Source organism: Miscanthus floridulus, chromosome 8 (genome assembly GCF_019320115.1).
Source record: "Miscanthus floridulus cultivar M001 chromosome 8, ASM1932011v1, whole genome shotgun sequence".
Taxonomy (NCBI): Eukaryota; Viridiplantae; Streptophyta; class Magnoliopsida; order Poales; family Poaceae; genus Miscanthus; species Miscanthus floridulus.
This window is the reverse complement of record NC_089587.1, coordinates 224,068,602-224,089,179: the sequence shown is the minus strand read 5'-3', so window position 1 is coordinate 224,089,179 and position 20,578 is coordinate 224,068,602. Positions and strand designations below refer to the sequence as shown.

Below are 20,578 nucleotides of genomic sequence, written 5' to 3'. Positions count from 1 at the left end.
ATGTTGTTCACATGCACGGACAGGCCGGCATCAACAAGCAGCGTCGTCCAGCAAGATAGAACTGACGGGGATAGCCTCCCTTCTGATGAACAACTCATCGAGCAGGAAATCACTGGAAAAAGGTTAACTAAAAGGAAGTATATTATTGGATACTTTGCAGTATTGTTGGTGTCCTTGTCGATTCTGATATCAGCCGAAGTTATAAAATTTATGTAAATGTACGAGGCTACGTTTATTTAATCTAAGGTTATTTGTGCGATTCATTTTAATTTGTTGAGCATGTCTGTGGCTCTCCATGGCTCCAAGGCAACACTGCACCATACCACAAAGATAATTATTGAACAATTGCAGGAGCACTCTCAAGACTTGGAAATATGATATCATAGTTTACTTGATTTGGTTGCAACGTATAGGTATAATCATTTTTCTGGTGCAACACTCGTTTAAATCTAAATTATCATGATATTAATTTTCTCCGTTGCAACGCACGGGTACGTTCCTTGTGTGTGTGTAAGTGCCCGTGCGTTGTAACGGGTGCAACATAAATTGAATGAGATGTTTGTTAGCCAAGTCAAAATCAAGAATATATCAATTTAATTTTTCATATGTATTATACCATGATAATGTCTAGAAACACATTCATTATCATAATGAATCTAAAATAAAAGCTAGGCTTAGACCTTGTTATCTGAAAGTTACGACAAATATCAGTTGCCTCAAAGGCTGAAAATTTATTGCTAAGCATCGAATTGAATTTATCCATGCCCTGTCTTGTCCAAAACATGTATACTCAGACTTACAATATCCTAACCCGTATGAGGCATGGCAACAATTTATTTTTTTGGGAAAAAAGTATTTGTTGTCAACACGCGCGAAGGATGACGAACGAGATTTAGATCACGATCATGATCATTGCATGGTGACATTCCAATAAATTTCTTTCTCTTCCTATAATTTTCTTTTCATTTTATTCCATTTTATTTGCTTGCCTTCCAGTGTCTCCATACGGTGATTATTTGTCTGCCGGTGATTTCGTGAGTTTTATTTCATTTTATTTATTTGCCTTTCAGTGTCTCCATGCGGTGATTATTTGCCTACCGGATATGGATCGCATGAGTGTTTTGGTCCTGCCGGGTAGATATTGACAATCCGTATGTTTTAATCGTAGAGATAGAGATATATAAGTGCCCGCGTTGCAACGGGTGCAACATAAATTGAATGAGATGTTTGTTAGCCAAGTTAAAATCAAGAATATATCAATTCAATTTTTCACGTGTATTATACCATGATAATATCTAGAAACACATTCTTTATCGTAATGAATCTAAAATAAAAGTTAGGCTTGTAGTTTGTTGTCCGAAAGTTACGACAAACATCAGTTGCCTTAAAGGCTAAAAATTTATTGCTAGGCATCGAATTAAATTTATCCATGCTCTGCCTTACCCAAAACATGTATACTAGGACTTATAATATCCTAGCTCGTATGAGGCATGACAACAATTCATTTTTTGGAAAAAAGTATTTGTTGTCAACACGCGACGCGAAGGACAACGAACGGGATTTGGATCACGATCATGATCATTGCATGGTGATATTCCAATAAATTTCTTTCTCTACCCATAATTCTCTTTCCATTTTATTACATTTTATTTACTTGCCTAATAGTGTCTCCATGCTGTGATTATTTGCCTACCGGTGATTTCGTGAGTTTTATTCTATTTTATTTACTTGCCTTCTAGTTTTTCCATACGGTGATTATTTGCCTGCCGGATATAGATCGTATGAGTGTTTTGGTTTCGCCAGGTAGATGTTGACAATCCGTATGTTTTAGTCGTAGAGATAGAGATAGAGATATATGTTTTTCTCTTAGGAGGATAGGAAGACGAGAGTTTGTTTGCAGCCGATCTGAAGGTTAGAGCGACATGTGATGCAGATTCGTTGATCGGTGTTCTAAAATTCGTCGTTGGACTGCCGTACAGATCTGTTGCGTCTGGATTGCGTGTAGCTGTTCATAGTAGGGAACTAGGGATTAGCGCTGGAAAAATTTGGGGAAAGCAAAGTGCCTTCAATCCAACCAGGCGATAGGGCTCTCGAGAGGATTCAGAGCCAGATCCGTTCCGTATGTGTCTGCCTTGTCTTCTTCAAAACATGGTGGATTTGGTTTTATTCGTTGGATTTTTCCCTTTCGTGATTTCGCAGCGTGGGGTGTGGATTCTCTGCCGGTACCATCTCTTTCCTTTTCGTCGTGCCCTGTTGGCTACCCTGTTTGAGTTTCTGTTTTTACCGGATAGCTCAGAAAAACATGAACATCCGAATCCGATTGGGCGTTTGGATCAGACCGCTCTTGAATTTGCTTCTCCGTCTTTTTTATTTGTGCTTTGTTTGGTGGCATTCGAGTCAGATCTGCCTGCGTGCTGTTTGATCTGATCGATTTTTCTGCATTTTGGTTGCCCAACTTACTTTGGGACTAAAACAAAAGGCTCTGTTGATGTTTGATTGATTTAAAAAACACAGAGGTCTCAACTCCTGCATTTTCCCTTCGTGGTCTCTTCTGATTTGCGTCCAGAGGACAGAGATTCAAAGGTTCATTTCCATCGGACTCCATCGGACAGTAACAACCGTCCGGCCCCTTTACTGCCCAACCAGCCAGCAGCGCTTAAGAGCAACGCTAATAATACAGCCGACTTGCTGGCTGTAAGGTTCCTTGTAGCCTTCTCTCAGCCCACTCATACAGTAGTTAGCTTTTTACAGTTAATACATGGCCCACTTGTCTCTCTTATAGACTTTCTTGGTTCTTGTGCCCAAGCCGGCTGTAAGCTTACAGCCCGCTTCTGCTCTCTCTCCTCCCCTCTCTCCTCCACCTCAGCATTTAGTCGGCTTACAGCCTGCTATTATACTTGCTCTAATAATTTTCACGGGACATGCAGAACGCGCGTCAGCAGGCCCAATTGCGTAGTGATACGATCATACGACCCACAAACACCAGGCCCAATTGCGTAGTGATACGATCATACGACCCACAAACACCCGCTCTGGGTTGGCTGCATGCAGAAAAATCCAAAGTAGATGACATCAGCACATATATAATGCTTTTTGAAGTTAAAAAAAATCATATATGCTAAACCAAGTGTTCAAATTAGAACCCAATCGAACCATCATATTCCTTGCAATAAATCCTTCAAAACAAGATATCACATGGATATATTGAGATAAAATTTTATTAACGAACATTTATGTCATTAAGATAGAACATTTTCTTTTATTGACCAGAGACAATGTTCTAGGTTCAGAGAACATTGTTCCGTCTTTATAAGAAAGATGTTCTCAATTTAGAAGAACAATATTCTAGTTTTAGGTTCATGGAATTAGTATTATAATATATATAAAAATAAATAAATAAATAAAATAACACAAATAAAATAATAATAAATTCTAGACTATAGAACATCACATGGATTCAAACATCCTAAAATATACTATAGAACATCACATGTATACTAAGTGAATATCACTAAGTACATCATACAACATCACTAAATACATTATAGAACATCGCATATATATTACGTGAACATCACATGTATACTATATGAAGATCACAAAAAACATCGTAAAACATCGCATGTGTACTACATGAACATCACAATACATCATAGAATATCGTTGTATACTACGTGAACATTACAAAATACATCATAGAACATCACAAGTATACTAAGAGAACATCACAAAAAACATCATAAAACATCGCATGTGTACTACATGAACATCACGATACATCATAGAACATAATTTGTATACTACATGAACATTACAAATTACATCATGGAATATCGTATGTATAGTACATGAACATCGTAACATCTTATGGAATACAAAAATAAAAGAGTAAACAAGAAAAAAATTAGGGTTAAAATAGAAAAAGAAAAAAGAAAAAGAAAAAAACATGAAGACAAAAAGAGAAAAGGAAAAAGCAAGAAAAACAAAAAAAGAACTAAAAATATAAAAATAAAATAAAGCAAACACAATAATTATTATAATAATAACATTAAAAAATAAAAACATAAAAATGAAAAGAATAATGAAAAAGTCAAATGAAATGAAAATAAAACAAAAAATAAAAAGTAAATTGAAGCAAGGAATGAAAAAATATTAAGAAAAGGAAAGGAAAGAAAAGAAAAGAAAAAATAAATAAAAAAGAAAAAGAAATAAAAGAAAGATAAAAAACATTAAAAAATGAAAATAATAATAATAAATCACATAAAACAAAAGAAAATAAAATATAAAAAATTATGAAGCAGAAAAAAGTAAAATAAAAAAAGAAAAAATAAAAGAAAAGAAAAGAAATGAGAAGAATAAAAAAAAAGAATCTAACGTACCTGGTGCTACGTGGGCCGTCGGAAACAGCGCCGCGGGAAAGCTGACACCATTTCACGGAGCGCGGGATTTGGCTTGGCACTGTTCACGGGAATATTTTTGGCACTGTTCGGACCGGAAGAATTCTGGTCCCTCTCCTACCTCTTGGCCAAGGTGGATTGGGCGGAGGCGGGAGGGGGCGCCGGGAAGGATCTGGGCGGAGCGCGCGTCTGGAGCGAGCCCGGCCGCACGGGATCGAGGAAACAAACTTTCCCCCCTCAACGCGAGTTTCACTCGGTTTCCAATGACTTGGTTACAGTGGCCAAACGTTTCACCCCCACCAAACCTTTCCTTTCTCTTTTCTCCTCAAATCATGCAAAGATTCTCTTTTTCTGACGTGTCACCCCATTTAACGTGCATGAAACCCTCCATAAAATATCCATTGGGACTGGCCTAACAAACCAACTATAATCTTTATTTTTTGCAGCTTTCTTAAAAATTGACATAATCTATTTATCATTATCTCCTGAACTGTTTGAGACCTAATTTTAAACCGAGCTTAATTAACGAGCTGAGCCAAAGCTGAAAGTCATTCAAAGTCAACTTATTTTTATTTTAAAAAAATAAGTTTAATCAGAGCATTTTTGGAACAAGACTCGGAGCCAGCTCAACGACCTTTTTGTCCAGCCCTCCGCAGTTGGCACCAACGTATCCCCTTCCCTTTCTAGACAAGTACGTTAGAAATGGAGGCAGAGGCACGCTGGATCGACGGCCGAGCCGACCGCAGGCTAGATCCATGACTAGGGTAGACGAATAGAAGGCACAACATTACAATCAATGATGCGTGCGTGGGCTCGTCCGAGTCTATTGTCTCAACGTAGGCCCCATTCGTCTCCGCCGCCAACCAGCCCATTTTCTATATCTTGTGCGTACTCTAGAGGTAACTCTAGTGGATTGCTCGTGTCTTTGAGTTATCTCACTTGTGGGTAGGTTCTTGCGGTGTCAAATTGTGTGGACGAGGTTCGTGCAACACCTCTTAGCCGCCGAACCACCAAGTGTTGGTCGACACAACGGGGACTAGCGTACCGGCAAGCATGTGAACCTCGAGAGAAAAATTGGTTGTCTCTCGCCCGTTGGTATTCTCCCGGTGATTGATTTAGTATTCATCGTGTGAATGGTTCACTCCTCTACATGGCAGTATAATCACCCTCATCACTTATTTATATTCTTGCAAACTAGGTGTAGCAAGCTCTTTAGTGTAGCTAGTATTGAGAGCTTGCTTTGTAGTTTAAGTTTATCCAGTGGAACTCTTTAGTGTAGCAAGTGTGAGAGCTCTTAGTGAGTAGTGACATAGAAATTGTGTGTTTAATGATCATAGCAACTAGAATTGTTGGATATGTGGCTTACAACTCTTGTAGAGTTAGAGCAAGTTTGCATTTCGCTATTTGTTATACTAATCAAATTGCTCTAGTTGGTTTGTAAATTTTTAAATAGGCTATTCACTCTCCTTCTAGCCATATTAGGACCTTTTATGGCCGCAGTTTGCCGAGCCTTGCAGCGTCGGATCTCGAAGGGCACCACACCAGATCCATGAGCCTGCATCGCTGGCCCCGCCCGAATCCACGATCCGATGAACATCAAGTGGGGAACGGCGAGGTCATCGGCGTGGGCATAGGATGCGGCGGCGACACTCAAAGGGCACCACACCAGATCCACGAGCCAGCATCGCTGGCCCCACCTGAATCCATGATCTGATGAACGTCAAGCGGGGAACGGCGATGTCATCGGTGCGGGGATAGGATGCGGTGACGTCACGGCAGGGAGGAAGAGGAGGCAGGGCTTTCGCGGCAACCTCGACCCGACGAACGACACGCTGGGGATGTCGGGCGGAAGGCTAGTGGAGGCCGTCGCACGGGGGTTGCGTTGAAGCCTAGCAACGTCGGAGGAACGCCAATTCCTTGCGGAGCCGCGGTGATTGTGTTGGCTTTCCTTGCGGAGCAAGGTGTGCAGGATCGCAGCAGGACGATATGTCGCACTAAAAAAATATTCACTCTTTAGTCTTTTTAGTTGTGGGAGAGCGGAGGAGATGGGAGATGTGGGAGAGGGAGATTATACAACTAAAAAATGTCATCGTCACCGCTAAACTAATTGCACCCACTCCTGATTAACTGCGCTAATCACCCTCGCCAGCAGCGATTCGCCGCGCCTCGCCTCGCCTGGCGCCGCTCCCTTCGCGCGTGGGAGCGGTTGCATCGCGTGCCTCCCCAATCCCCTCCCCACCCCGCCACGATCATCAGCGCCCCCACCACACACGTCGTGCTCCCGCCCCATAGCGACTCTGTCCCCAACGTCGGGAGCCCGTGACTCCGCTAGGCCACCGCAACTAGGCCCATCGCACGCAACCGACGCGGCGCCCTACCCCGGCTCACCCCGCAACGGTGCCGCAGCAGGGCAACCTCGGCGGTAGCGCACCCGATAGCGCAGTCGACGCGGAGGTTAACCTCACATCTGGAGCGGAACCAGCGCGCTGCCCTGTCCCGCTCACCCTGCGTCGGTGCCTCGGCCGCGCTGCCGCCGCCCCGCTCCTCCCCGTCCTGCGTTGCTGGGCGATCTCGGCGGTGGCGCACCCGGCGGCGTAGTCGACGCGGAGGTCGAACTCTGAGTGCGGGCGGGTCGAGAAGCGGCGGACCCGGAAAATATTTTAGGGAGCTGAATAACACCGTTGTTTAATGTTTAATCTTAAGTCTCAGCCCTCAACACTAACTTTGCCTAAAAATTTATGGGGCTCCTAGGTTCCACTGCTGCGACAGGGGCTTTAGCCCCCGCCCCACCGCTGTGTCCGCCGGCCGTAGATGTGGGGCTGGTAGCTGCCGCATCGTCATGCCCATGGGTCACCAGGTGCAGCATCTACGATCCTTTACTTCGAGTTTCCAATCGATTTTTTTCTTTCTCAATTTGCTGCTACTGTTCTGTTAGACATTGGAATGATTTTCATTCACTTGCACCCCCCGGCAGTTTGATTCATGTTAGGTTGATGGGCCCCAATTAGGGACTATGCTCGGACCGCACAAATCCGGACCTAACCCACCAAACAAATGAACAAATGTTCAGTTACATTGAGGGGTATTGTAAGTTGGAGACTTGGAAGCAAGATCTTAAATTTGTAGTCTGTATATTTCTGAAACTACTTATCAGGTCCCTCTGGCTGTAGACGAGGGGAGGCAAGCTGCGATGGAATATGTCGGTCTTCTGGTGTTTATTTCAACCTCCATCAGGACTTGAAATTGGAATGAGTTATCTGCCGGTGAAGCATTGTTTACTGCTAGCAAAACCACATACTAAGAAAACAAAAATCAATTGCAGGTCTACGCATCACGCGGATCCTGCATGTAGATTCATGTGAGGAAGAGCGAATTCGGTCGCTATGGCTCCGCAGCAAAGGTTCATGTGCTCCTTTCGTCCTCGATTTATTTTCTCTCTCTATATATCTCATTGATGCTGCTGTTGCGCTGGCCTCCACTAGCACAGACTGGGGAAGACATCGCCGAGTGCAAGCTGCTGCCTTGGTTTGTCGCCAAGGTGAGTGCGAGGCTGTGTACAGTTTCAGTTCTTCCGTTCTGCAGCGTGCCATCTTGCCTATGAATGATACTTAGTATGTTGTCCCTAGGATTCAAGAGTGACTTTGTTGTGGGAGCAACATTTCTTTAGGAATGATGGTTAGTAAGTTTCCCCTAGGGTTCTGTTCGTTGTCTATCTTATAAGAATGTAACACTGAAATTATAGTCGGAGTCTAACACGTGACTCTGTTTTGGGCTTTTATCTTAGTTGATCGTATATCTGAAGCATGTAGGAGGTTTGCTAAGATTGACGTAGAAGTAGTTTAAAAAATACATTAAGTAACATTTTCCTCTTGACAAACAAGAAGCTGACCAAAAGGAAGTTGCTACCTCTGCCGCTGTGCTGGTTAGTTGGCTTCCTTCCATGTTCCTTCACACAAAGAATATGAGGGTTTGAATGCTTGATGGATGTGGCAATTAGGTTTTAGTTTAGAGTTATTCTTGATTTATGCTGATTTGGGTTGGTGGATTGGTAGAGCTGCCATTACAAACACTCTGTTTTCTGCATGATCTGAGGCGCAGAAATGTGGGCCATGCCATAAAATGGAAAATACAACATATGTTTGTGCTGGAATGTATAACTCTGCAAATATGTTGCTTTGATTTTTTTCCAAATAGATCCATCTGAAATGTCACTTTACCAGTCTGCCATATTCTGAAGCTCTTGTAGTATCGAAACTCATTTTGTTATGATTTTTCTCTGTCTAATTTAAATGTGTTAGCCTATAGGTTGCCCTGAATATAAAGGGTCCACACATTTCTGATTAATGACTCACTTTTACTTCACATGTGTTGATATTTTTTTTTGGCATTTAGAACTCTCTTTACTGAAGTTGCAGAAATACGATCGAAGGGGGTGTGCGCTTTGGATGCCTTTGTCAAATGACATCAATTCAGATTGCAGGGAATGTGAGGGATTACACAGCATTGGTCAAACTGGTATATATCATTGACATTCTGCATTGTCTCTCTTTTAAGTTTAGCATTAGTTTTGGTTCAAATTTGAGGTAGATTATAGTCTTAGGAGCTCTGCAATTTTAGTCTTTCTATTGCCTCCATCAGTCCATTGAATCACTGTGCCCCCCCCTGGAATCCAATCAGGGCTTCAGCGTCTCTCTTACTTCTGCCTCCAATGAAATAATTGTTTGCTCACAAATCTGCTGGAATGTAGGAACCTGTAGCCTTCTTCGGTATAAATACTTTTATGATTAATTATCATGAATGCACTCCAAATGACTTACGGCACAAAACATTTCCTACTTCTATCCACTTATTAGTTGATTGAACATTTTTAACACATGATATGTTACATTCAATTTTTTTAGGCACATGATATATATTCATTTTTCTGTTGTTCTGCATTATATTATTTTTTGTCCAAATTTTATGAGCCCGTAGCAAAGCATGGGCCAATTTCTATTGTTGCATGTCAGGTTGGATGGCATCAAGGGCTTCATAAGCTAACTCAAAATTCCCATCTACTGCAACAAGGAAGAGCATGTTGTCATTTTGTGTTTGTGAGGAGTTCAGTTTCAGAAGTGCCTAAGTGTAGCCGGTGACAGCTGATTGGCCAGTTCAAATTACATATAATGCCAGGATTTTGTATTTGAATACTTCATAGATGTCTATCAGGATAATCCATCGACCTAATTCTATATAGTTTGAGAAATTTGTTTAGTGTAATGGATAGAACACCCATAGTAGACAGTCTAAATTTGTGTAAGTTAGAAATTTATGTATTTGGAAATAGTTATGCAATATTCCTACATCTTTGGCACACATTGTGTGCATGTGGTTTCAATCACGCTCTCGCACTGAAGGTTAGTCTCAGTGTACAACTACATTTTACCTATCTTAACATGTTTCAATAGCATGTTGCTAATATTAGATGGATTGTAGTGCTAAGTGGTCTCAAAACACCATATATTTTTCATGCCCTCTTATCATGTTTATTTTTTTTATCTCTGTAGCAACGCATGAGCATTAGTGAATGAATACACCTATTTTATCAAGACGACAAATATGAATGAAGTGTTTTTTGTTAAGATAATTCATAATTGCATCATCTAAATATTACACGTGTATATAGGATTATTGTCCCGTTGCAACGCATGGGCACTTCACCTAGTGGGGGGAAAAATCCATTTTAGCTCAAATTGTCGTCGTTGTTTTGTTTTTCTTTTCAAACTCTAAAACCAAACATCTCACCCCTAACAGTCAAAACCGTTTGAATTATCTTCTTGACTTTGTTTTAAAGTGGTTCTTCAAAACCGTTCGAATTCTCTTCTTGACTTGTTTTAAAGTGGTTCTTCAAAGGTGTTCTGTCCCTTTTTACTTAAAAAATTGATAAATACTTGAAGAGGTTATTAAACCACAGAAAATGTTTCTAAGCCTCTATTTTTTTAAAGAAAACATGTCAAATATTAACCAAATCTTTTAACTAAAAAATACCACCTAACCACTTCAAAAGCAAGACATGGAGATAATTCACACGGTTTTGAGGGTTTAGGGCCTAAGAGCATCTCCAAGAGTTTGCCAAATTTTACTTGGCAAATCTTGTGATTTGCCAACTCCCAAAATTATATGCCAAGTAAAAAAACAATCCATCTCCAAGAGTTTGGCATTTTTGACTTGGTAAAATAAAAAAACCCGTTAACAAAACGAAGAGGCCCGCTAAGCGAACGAAGAGCCCCGCTAAGCGAACGAAGAGCCCCGCTAAGAAACGAAGAGCCCCGGATGCCAAGCCGTATACGCGCGCGTATATTTGCGCGCGCGGAGGGAAGATTTGCCAAGTTGCTATTGATGCCAAGTTGTTTTGCCAAACTGTTGGAGGTTATTTTTTCTTGTTTTGCCAAAATTATATGGATGCCAAGTTGAGATAGCAAACTCTTGGAGATGCTCTAAGAGCATCTCCAAGTATATTTCTTAAACTCACTCTTTTAAATCATCACGTGGAGAGTCATTTGAGAAAAAAAACTGCTCTCTATATATATCTTTGCACCATCCAATAGCTTTTCTATATCTTGTTGTAAAAAAAAACTTTTCTATATCTTGTGCGCACTCTAGAGAGTCAACATCGCTCTCTATTTTTGGTTAGCGAGAAATCCAGAATAAATGATAACAATATTTGGAGATCTAATTAAAGAAGTTCTCAGGATGTATTTTTTAATAAAAATATCTATTGTTATCAATTAGGGAAAATGGTGTTCTTGCCCCTTACACACATGTGTAATTGTGATTTTGCCCTTGCTTTTCTAACTTTGTGATTTTGCCCTTAACTGTAGCAAAGTCAACGCGTTTTTGCCCCTAGTCAACGCGAATTTGCCCCTGTTTTTACCGTTGACCAGGGGCAAAATCGCGTTGACTTTGCTACAGTTAAGGGCAAAATCACAAAGTTAGAAAAACGAGGGCAAAATCACAATTTCACGTCAAAGTAGGGACAAGAACACAAGAGCCCCCAATTATTATGAAGGATATGATCATACGAAGAGGTTACTGGAGTTCTAAGAGCAACTCCAAGAAACTCTTTATATACTTCCTAAATGTTATGAATAGAGATTTTGGTGAAAACCTACCCTCCAAGAGCTTCTCTAAATGGTTATCTAAATATAACATCTTCTATTCTGGATTTTTCGCTAGCCAGTACGTATGAGATATAGAATAACTGTTGGAGAGTGGAAAGATATAGAAAACGACTTTTATGCAAATGACTCTCCAAATGATGATTTAGAGAGTGAAATTTAGAAAAGCTCTTGGAGACGCTCAAGAGGTCAAGTTTTAGAGTTTGAAGAAATATGGTGCAAAAGAGTGCGACTTTATTTTCATCCACCAATGACATGATGCATCCAAAACGGTTTGAGACGGCCCTGAGCCCAAGCATTTGCATGTGTTCGGTTCCACCTGGGCACCCTATAAATGACCATAAGGTCCGCGGCCTATGAGCACGGCAAAGCCCAAAATGGCATAACCGAATGATTGTTTAGCCAATGAAGGATTTCACGCCACAGAATGAATCGAAGAACTGAGAACGTTTCCAATCCCGACAGTAGCTCTAGCTAAAGCAATTGCAGCAGCTCTAGCACCTATTGATTTAGCTCCCTCTAACATGTAGAGTTGAGAGTTTGTTTCACGCTTTTCCTTCCGCAACTCAAAATTTTGAGTATAGTATTTCTCGTTGATTTGATTCCTCTCCTTAGTTGAACAGGTGAAAGCGAAAGGAGTTGGAGTGCCAGTAGATGGAAAAAGTGGGTGAGTCGAGTCTGTCTTGTGGAAAAAGCACTATTGGTATGACAAGTCTCATTCGGTAGCGGTGGGGGAGCAAGTATACGGCGGCAACCGAGTAGTAGTAAAGGTGTCTGAACCGTAGGAACATGAGCAAGTACATGTTTGAGGAGATAGGGTAAGGTGTCTTGTAAGAGAAGGGAGTCTGTTTCAAGTAATCTGCGTATGGCTAGTGACATGAAGAAGCTGTGGTTTATCAAGGAGAGCTTTGTCGGAAGGGTTTGGCTAGCGTTTTGGTTCACCCCAGGCATGACCCGACACATAGAGATGGGCCATGACTAGGCCGCTTCCTCGAAACTGCGTGGCGGCCCGATCAACATGAAACCATCGGCCTGTTCATTTGGCTATGGCTTGTCATAAACAATCGTAAATTTCTAGCCGAAACAGTATTTTTCTCTCACACAAACCAACCAGCAATACTTCTCCGTGAACCAGCAACGATACCAACCACCAACGATACGAACCAGCCAACCGAACAAGCTGCCTATCCGAGCCATCTCTATCTCATATATAAATATTATCAAATCACAACCCTAAGCCAAACTCCAACCCCATCCCTCCACCCAGCCGCCGCATAGACTCGTGCCCCTCCGCTTCCTTCTTTTCTTCGTTCCTTCTTCACCAGGGCGACGGCCAGCCGGCGGCACATGGGCGCGGCCACACCCAGCTCGCGGGGCGGAGGCCCCGGCAAGCTCACGTGCGGCGACACGGGGGCGGCGGCCGCGGTTCGCGGCCTCACTGGGCGGCGACGCGAGGGGCGCTGGCCGGCCCCGGCCAGCTCTTGCGGTCCCCAGCCTGCTCGCAGACGCGGCAGCAGCGCGGCCCTCCCAGCCTGCTGCCCTACTCGCGGACGCGGCAGCGGCGCGGCCTCGCCCTGGTCGCGGACCCTGCTCGCTGACGCAGCGGCGGCGCAGCCAGCAGCATAGCGTAGATCAGTCGTGCGTCGGGCCAACACGGCCCGTTATTTTGTCCGTCTGGCCCGACCCATTGTGGGTTGTGCCTGGGCCTTAGCTAATTTCCCCGACGCCATCGATTCCAAGAAGCCCGTGGCCACCTCTATATATATTGTCCGCCACGGCGTGCCCGGTAAACCCCCCACCCCAAAATAACTCGCCTCTGCTCTCTCGCCGGCTGCTCTCGGGTTAACCCTTATATCTAGCAATGGATACTCACGCAGACGAAGACGAATCATCATCCCCACTGAAGTGTAAAACCCCCACCCAAAATAACTCGCCTCTGCTCGCTCTCGCCAACTGCTCTTGAGTTCAACCCGTATATCTAGCAATGGATACTTACGCAGACGAAGATGAATCATCATCCCCGTGCCTTATCACTTCTGAATCGATGCTATCGTTTGTTGGGTCTGATCCCGTCTTGTGTGGTTTTCCACATTATGATACGTCAAATGATTTTATTGTATTTTAAGTCTCATATTTTTTCGGACGAGATGTCACATTTCGGAATTTCAAATGATTTTGTGCTAGGGTTCTCGATCCCCCCTATCCTATTCGTGGTGTTTTTCTCCGTTGGACGTTAAGTTGGTCACGTATTTCGTTACGATTTTGTTTTTCCCGCATTATTTTCGGTCTTTCGTTATTCCCCGCGTTTAGTCTTAGTTGCATGTGGTTTTTTCGCTTACGTGAAGTTGCTCTCGTATTTGTTTACGATTTTATTGTGAGTGCGTCAATTCCCGTATTATTTATGGTATTTTGGTATTTCCTGCTCTTAACTATATGGGTTTTTAATCCATGCTCGCCCTCGTCCGTCTCTGCTCGCTAGCTCATCCCGTATATCCAAAAAAATGTATACCCACCCCGACGAAGACGAATCATCATCTCCACCGAAATGTAAGGGCTCTGTCTTATCTGTTTTGATTTGATCCTAACTTTTGTGCTTTTTGTTTTGTTTTGTGCTGGGTCTGACCTGTCGTTATGGGTTTTCACATTATGGGACTTCATATGGTTGATAGTGTTTTCTCCTTTGGTTGTGAAGTTGGTCTCGTATTTGGTTATGATTTTAATGAGAGTTCGATTTTGCATTCACTAACCAAAAGCGTGATAACCTTCCTTAATGACGATGATTTAAGACACACCAAAGATTTTGATGCGAGTAAGATTCTTCATTCACTATGAAGTCGTTAAGGAAGGTTATGGTTCAAACTAACATGGATCAAAATAAAATCTTAGGTGTGTCTGAGATGATCGTCGTTAAGGAAGGTTATCACGCTTTTGGCTAGTGAATGCAAAATTGAACTCGCATCAAAATTGTAACCAAATACGAGACTAACTTCACGGCCAAAGGTGAAAACACCACCAGCCCTATGAAATCCCATAATGTGAAAAAACATAACGACGGGATCAGACCCAGCACAAAACCAAAAAAACCCACAAACGTTAGGATTAAATCAAAACAGATAAGACAGAGCGCTTATATTTCGGCGGAGATGATGATTCATCTTTGTCGGGGTGGGTATCCATTTCTGGATATGCGAGATGAACTAGCGAGCAGAGATGGGCGAGGGCGAGAATGGATTAAAAACCCATATAGCATGTATTAAGCGCAAGGGATACCAGAAATAATACTGGAATTGACGCACTCACAATAAAATCGTAAACAAATACGAGACCAACTTCACGTAGGCGAAAAAACCACCTACAACTAAGACTACACGCGGGGAATATCGAAACACCGAAAATAATGCGGGAAAAACAAAATCGTAAGGAAATCAGTGACTAACTTAACGCCCAACGGAGAAAAACACCACGAACAGGATCGGGATCGGGAACCCTAGCACAAAATCATTTGAAGTCCCGAAATGTGGCATCCCATCCGAAAAAATATGAGACTTAAAACCCCACAAAATCATTTGAAGTAACATAATTTGAAAAACCACACGAGACGGGATCGGACCCAAAAAACATTAGCATCAAATCAGAAGTGATAAGCAGATCCCTTACACTTCAGTGGAGATGATCATTCGTCTTCGTCTGCGTGGTTATCCATTGCTGGATATGCTGGTTGAACTCGGGAGCAGCTGGTGAGCGCGAGCAGATGCGGGTTATTTTGGGGTGGGGGTTACTTACCGGGCACGTCGTGGCGGAACAATATATAGAGGTGGCCACGGGCTTCTTGGAATTGTTTGAACCATAACATTATCATCATGGTCTACATTTTTTTTGTTGTAATTCTCCTGGCTTGTTGAGAGATGTTTTAAATGAAATTGTTGTTCCAGTCTCTTGAGGATCATATATTTCCCTTGATATTTTCAGTGGATGAAGTCGCTGATGAAGCTATAAAGCTGCTCTCTGCGTCTTACGACACTGAACTGGTTAGTCATTGGATATGTTTTTTCAGCAGCAAATGCATTGTCATTTTGGACTGCAATTCTAAAGGTTTCTTCATTTTCTTTCTCTTCCCCTAACTCTTGGCACGCAAAATTTCTTTGTTGTGTAAGTTCATGTCTGTGGCTATCCATCAATAGGGTATTTGCAACTGCATGTTTAACTTTTTCTTATAAAAAACATCCTGTGCTACCTGTTATAAGATATCATATGTATGGCATAGACCTTACAGAACTGTGACAGCTAATAATGTATGCAATCCATCCGTTTTTATATGTTCTTCAACCATACACACAAAAAGCAGCTATTGGAGACGCTGACAATTCGTGGATCAAGATGGCAGATGTATATTTTTTTTGGATTGAGTAGCCATTATGATTTTTTGAATCCACTGTTTGTAGAATATGTTAAAATTTGGTAGGGTCAAAAAGAGGCAAGGAAGAATACATATTCTGGGATCGGTAGTGGACCAAGTTATTCCTGCGTGATTAGCTCTCCACATCTATTTGTATGTTCACATTTATCACATAATATATAATTTAGGTAGCTCCGTAGAATGTTACATACCCTTATAGGAGGTTTAACTGATACTCTATTCCAAATTATAAGATGTTTTGGCGTATCTAGATACGTAGGTTTTTTAATGCACTTGGACATACATTATGTGTAGATAAATAGTAAAAACAATGTATCTAGATATGTATCTTGGATCATGATTCTATCAAGCTGCCCTCTGTACCTTGCGACACTGACCTGGTTAGTCATTGGTTATGTGTTTTTTTTGGAATCCACTGTTTGTAGAATATCTTAAAATTTGGTAGGGTAAAAAAGAGGCAAGGAAGACTACATATTCTGGGATCGATAGTGTAACTGCTAATATGCTTTGAACTGGATTTGGTAGTTTTCTTTCATGTAGAACTGTAATCATAAGTGGTAGAGTATAATCTTAAGTGGCTGCTGTGGATGTGATAACTCAAACTCCTGGAAACGCATGTCTTCATAAGGCCATATCTGCTATTGATCTCCTTGCTTTAAAGGTTTTTTAATTGGTTATTATTCTTACATGTGCTTTGTTTTTCATGCCGCTTGCTTCTCAGATTTCTGATCGACTGCAGGATGCTGAGAAGGAAGATTCTCTCCAGCTGAGAAAGGACAATTCTGAACATGGACTTTCTGATGAAGGTAAGGCACATCCTCTGCCCTCGTCTCACCATCTACATGTTTGTGTGTCGTGCTATGTCACCCTACAGCTAGTCGATACTCCAGATTTTTTCTTCCATGAGCATATGACACAGATTGCTGCTGGGTAGAGGAGCCGCTAGGATATATGTTTTTAGCCACTATGTGATCGTAATATCTGATTTTAGCCAGCTATAGCCGCTAAATGGGCTGCGTCTAGCGGCAGCTAGATAGCTAAATATCGCAGTATGTTCACAGAGATCTTTCCTGTTTGGTGTTTTTGTGAATAAATACTTCTCAGAGATTTTAGACTTCAGACCACGTTATTCCTGCGTGATTTTCTAAATATCGCAGTATGTTCACATTTATCACTATTGGAGGTTTAACAAATACTCCCTTTACTGTGTGTAGATGAACAAATTGTCGGCAGTCTTGCTGCAGATGGATCACATCTTCTTAATATTGACCTCAATGTCTGCTCAGCCCGTTTCCATTGCTTTACCCTTCCTGAAATTAGGACAATTCTTCAAAGGGACAAGCCTACGGTAGTTTGTATTTCTGGAGTGGAAAGACTTCGTGAGTCCACTGAGGTTCTTGATTTGATAAAGGGTAAGCACGAGAGGTCAAAAGATTGCTGCTTTCCAAAAGCTGGGAGAATCATTTCTTTGACGGAAACGAATGATGAACTTGATGACTTAAAAGCCAATCTGCTTCCCAATGTGTCACCGTGGAAAGGATTTGCTTATAGGAAAGGCAATACAAGCATCACTTCCAAGGTCATGAAGAAAGTAAAGAAAATTTCCAAACTGGCAAAACAACTCCAGAAGAACAAGAAAGTTCAGGGACTGATCGCCCTTGAGCTGTGCGAGTTAATCGAGATGGATTATCCCAACTACTTGAAGGATCACCTTGAAGAATTGGTTGTTCAAGTTGAAACTGAGCAGGATAGGCCTGTCTGGTTTTATCCGTAAAGGTAATGTTCGTTCTGTTGCTGTTTCTGTTTTTTATTAATGTGTTTCCTGAGGACATTACAATGTCTAATCAAAAGATTTCTCATGCTTAATATGGAAATTTTATCTAGCATCACTGAAATCATCATCTGGGCCATGCCTTTTTCTATATATTAGTACATAAACACTGAAGATTGAAAATCATTCCATTGGTCAATGCTAATGAATTAGGAGATACAGATACTGTGAAGTGCATTTTTAAACATTTCTAACATCATTGGTGTTGATCACCTGAGATTGCATTTAATGGCCTGCTTATAAATAATGATGCTTATAAACCATTTGTGTGAGAACCACCTGTGACTAGCATTTCATCAGTCTGTTACTTTCGGTCACCATATTGGATTGCTCTAACAGTTTGATTTTTCTTATATCTTCTGTAGAGTAAGCTTGACATAGGCAAACTGAAGCCTGTATGTCGATGCTTGAATCTTTTGCAATGTGAAATGAGTGAATGCTATTGCAAGCAGACTGATGTAATTGGAACGAACAATCTGTCAGGCTTTTCGTTTTGTTCTGAACTTGTTTTGTTAGTGTCAGTAGTACAGATGCTATAAGACGGAATATAAACACTGGAGCTCTTTATCTGATACATATGATATTTTGCCATTTTGAAATTTCCAATTTGATGGATGTGCTGCAAGAATTATCGAGCTGTTTGGTTCCTACACAGTAACGCAAACGTAAAGGCCAGCTAGTTCAAATCTGTTCCTGCCGGGCAGTTCAATTTTATTTACGTTTGTGTTTACATTTCTACAAACCAAACAGCTCGTATGATCGATTATCTGTTGTGCTGGTAGGCAGTAGTTCCATAAAATGGATAAGGAAACCTTATGTGCATAACATTTCCCCTCGCAAAAAGTTACCAGCGTCATTTCTCTTAAACCACTGAGGGCAGTTTAGATCTTATTTTCATACTGGGAATTTGGATTCTAGATAATGAATGTTGAATCTAAATTCTGGATAAAAGAAATGAGGTATGTTTGGATTCCATTCTCAAAGTAATTATTGTCTTTACATAGTGAAAATAAGCAGGTTCGGGGTAGACAAATCTCATTTTAAAATCGGACTGTTTGGATCTAATTCTCATTTTTCTTTGGAGCTCCAAACAAGGGGCGTAAGTACATTATAGACTAGGGATTTTCGGCTTACTCTGGCTGCCATCTATGACGATTGTAATGATATTTGGAGTGGTTTTCAGGATATTTCTATTGAGCATTGCAGCAGAGATGCAAATCATGTAGCGCATGAGTTGGCAAGGCGAGCTATGCAAACTAAGGCAAATTGTATATAATGTGCCTCCTAGTTTCATTCGTTTATAATAAAGCTCGCGTATGCATTGTCCAAAAAAAAAATGGTAATCACCTGTGCTTAATAAGTGCACACCACTTTCATTTTGCAGCATTTATGTTGACGCAAGCAGTGGCGAATCTAGGATTTTGTCTCAGGGTATGCCGCTAAAAAATTTTCATATATAATTCGGTAAATCCATTTCAACAATTCAGTAATAATTGTAAAATTGACAACATGATTCGGTATATATGCACTAAATAACACAATAAGGCTTAAATTCATGGATTAAGTTCAAACCATCCACTAAGTATAGTATAAATAGTTCAAAAGCCATATCAATAATTAAAATAAGGCATAAAAGAGAACCAGAGACTTACAATGCTATTTTTGTGACTATTTTATTCGACGTTTTCGAAGAGACATAAATGTATTGATTATATCATCTTCATCAACTTCAAAAAAAATATCCCGCTCAATGAAAGTGACTAGACAGTCATCCAGAAGACTATCTCCCATCTTATTTCTTAACTTTGTTTTCACAAAAACTATTGCAGAAAATACCCTTTCAACACTTGCCGTTGCCACAGGTAGAAGCAATACCAATTTGAGGAGCTCATAAACCATATCGTACACTTTGTGCCTCTTTGTTTCAACAAGCTTAACTGAGAGATCAACAATATTGTCTAGACCTTTGAAGCTATCATCATGTCTCATGTCATCAATATAATTATCTAGCTGCAACTCAAGTTTGAGCAAATTATTATTTGAGAACTCCTTTGGGTAGAACTCAGCTAGTCTACGTAGCTTCTGTGCATCAAAAGAAGCAAATGACTTGGAAGGACTGAAGGCCGACATACAAGACAACAACTCCATATTAATCTTATCAAATCGATTATCAAGTTCTTGACTTATTTGATCAATGACACCAATATATATTTCTCTTCTAAAGTGGTCATCATTGGTTTGCTTTTGGGCACGAGCTTTCCTTGTTGATTTTCCATAAGGAACATAATCACCATCCATAGCAGGAACTTCAACACCATGTTTATCGCAAAATGAAGTGACCTTCTCAAGAAAATTATCCCAACCATCAGACCTCAATTTTTGCATTCTTTTCTTTGCCACATTAACAAGTGATATTGCATTAAGAATATCTTGGTCCCTTCTTTGCAAACACTCAGATAACTCATTTGTATATCCAAGAATAATATACATTAAATGTGCAAAGAAAACAAACTCAAAGTTCTCAAATGCTCCGGTCACAAAATGTATTTTGGTCCAATCATCCTTATATGCAGGATCATCCCCAAGATCAACCAGTACATCATGGATTGCTTCATACATAGTAATGATGCTGCATACAGTTTTGTAATGAGATCCCCATCGAGTATCTCTAGGCCTAGGCAAACCCATCTCTTGATGTAATCCAGTTCCAGATTCAATTTCACCACAGTCAAGTGCTTTCTTGACATTCTCAAGCCTAGCATTTCTAAGCATGTCA

The 20,578-nt window shown here is 41.0% G+C and overlaps 1 protein-coding gene and 1 long non-coding RNA gene across 6 annotated transcripts; both read left to right on the top strand.

Annotated features, from left to right (window-relative positions):
* The first annotated feature begins 7,132 nt into the window (after positions 1–7,132).
* On the top strand, positions 7,133–9,772 carry LOC136475149 (uncharacterized). 3 transcript variants are annotated; one of them, XR_010763107.1, is made up of 5 exons: positions 7,133–7,484; positions 7,568–7,797; positions 7,885–7,935; positions 8,813–8,912; positions 9,407–9,772. It is a non-coding gene; the product is annotated as an uncharacterized lncRNA (long non-coding RNA). The 3 variants fall into 3 exon arrangements; XR_010763105.1 differs by having other exon boundaries at positions 7,133–7,797; XR_010763106.1 differs by having other exon boundaries at positions 7,133–7,935; positions 8,807–8,912.
* Positions 9,773–12,817: 3,045 nt separating this feature from the next.
* LOC136475148 (uncharacterized) lies at positions 12,818–18,359 on the top strand. Of its 3 annotated transcripts, XM_066472702.1 has the most exons (5): positions 12,818–14,101; positions 15,524–15,582; positions 16,693–16,777; positions 17,186–17,747; positions 18,168–18,359. In XM_066472702.1, exons 1-4 carry the CDS (start codon positions 14,056–14,058, stop codon positions 17,743–17,745), a joined length of 750 nt encoding a protein of 249 aa, XP_066328799.1. In that variant the 5' UTR covers positions 12,818–14,055; the 3' UTR covers positions 17,746–17,747; positions 18,168–18,359. The 3 variants fall into 3 exon arrangements, with proteins under 3 accessions (XP_066328799.1, XP_066328801.1, XP_066328798.1); XM_066472704.1 differs by lacking the exon at positions 12,818–14,101 and having other exon boundaries at positions 15,414–15,582; positions 16,711–16,777; XM_066472701.1 differs by lacking the exon at positions 12,818–14,101 and having other exon boundaries at positions 15,414–15,582.
* The last annotated feature ends 2,219 nt before the right edge of the window (positions 18,360–20,578 follow it).

Coding starts and splice junctions, on each gene's coding strand:
- LOC136475148 (XM_066472701.1), top strand. CDS start 15,469: ATGAAATTGTTGTTCCAGTCTCTTGAGGATCATATATTTCCCTTGATA. Junction 15,583..16,692: donor CGTCTTACGACACTGAACTG/GTTAGTCATTGG, acceptor CTTGCTTCTCAG/ATTTCTGATCGACTGCAGGA. Junction 16,778..17,185: donor ACATGGACTTTCTGATGAAG/GTAAGGCACATC, acceptor TACTGTGTGTAG/ATGAACAAATTGTCGGCAGT.